We start from the raw sequence: 1330 nt of genomic DNA on the forward strand, positions 1-1330 counted from the left end.
TCCAACCGGGTGCATCGTGTAGGCTTCGAGCTCACTTGGCTGTCTTTGAAAGTCTAAGCCTTGGTCTTTGTCCCTGCGAGGGAGGGTTGGAGAGTGAAGAAATAAATATTTTAAACAAAGGATTGTCATGGAAGGTTGTACATATTTGGAGCTCCTATACAAATTGACGAATATGACGAGTAACAGGTGCTTCAAACATACCAAAACTGGTGGGACCATTTGCCACCATCAGCTGATCGGTAAATTAGGAAGTTGTGGTTCAAAACATCGTACTCGAGCATAACCGTATTGATAGCGATGAAGGTGGTGAGACTCTCCACGTCGATGAACTGAGCTATCACGGCTTCAGCGGCAGCGCAGTCTTTGTTGTCTATCGCATCACGCAGAGCTGTTGTGATTGAAACGGTTTCGTCAAACCGTTCCGTAGTGTTGTTCCCAACCTTCGCATCTAGCCATTCCAAGTTCAGCGGATTGTCCCCATTGGGCACGTAGCCGATTTTGGGTGGTCTCCATTCGAAGTCATCCGCCTTTAAAAGAAAATCATTTCTGCCAAGGGAATGATTTACTAGATACTCCTCGTTCAGGTCCTCTACTATCTGATACAAACCGAAGTCCCTGTCATCCACAAAGAGGTGCACATATGCCACTCCGATGCCAATGAATCCGTCGATTCCGGAGAGGAGTTCGTAAGCTAAAGCGTTACGTATACGTGCCGTATCCCAAGGGGCTTTGATGAAAATGATGTCGCGTCTGCCACGCCACTTGCCCAAAGGAGCAGTTTTGTTCAATTTAACCTTGAGACTTTTCAATTCTGCCTCCCGAGAGGTAGCGCCTCTATTATTGATTGTCCCGCAAGGGGCTGCTAGGGGATCAGGATAATCATCGGACTGGATACAAACACCAATTTTAAGTTTAGCTACTCCCACGGGGTTATTGAACATCTGCTCGAACGTCACATCGTCGGTCTCGGATGTAATAAATGTTCTCAGTCACAATGTATCGACATTCGGCCAATTAGTAGGGTACGCGTAGGCAGACTGGATATCTGAGATACCATTTGTTGCCGCAGTTGCACCGCTCCATATGGCAGACCCCGTTAAAAGTATGATGTACACACATATGTTCAAAGCAGAATTGCGCATCCTACCTAGCAGCCTATACAATGCTGGTTCAATTGTAATTCAGGAAAGTAAGATTGTGGAACGTGTTGGTAGTTAGGTTTATTGATATTATGTATGAATACGTGTGAGTGTATGTCTGATCTGGATCATCATTCGGAGCTCATTTTCAGTATGAATACAAATCTATTTCTACACATTCCACGAGGTGA

The 1330-nt window shown here is 45.3% G+C and overlaps 1 protein-coding gene across 1 annotated transcript; it reads right to left on the reverse strand.

Moving 5' to 3' along the window:
• Positions 1 to 201: 201 nt before the first annotated feature.
• Positions 202 to 941, reverse strand: SARC_12056 (hypothetical protein; the record flags this gene model as incomplete). The annotated part of the gene is made up of 1 exon (XM_014293844.1): positions 202 to 941. A coding segment is annotated over one exon (740 nt), but the record flags the coding sequence as incomplete, so codon positions are not given.
• Positions 942 to 1330: the final 389 nt, after the last annotated feature.

Source organism: Sphaeroforma arctica, assembly GCF_001186125.1.
Source record: "Sphaeroforma arctica JP610 unplaced genomic scaffold supercont1.2042, whole genome shotgun sequence".
NCBI classification, from domain to species: domain Eukaryota; class Ichthyosporea; order Ichthyophonida; genus Sphaeroforma; species Sphaeroforma arctica.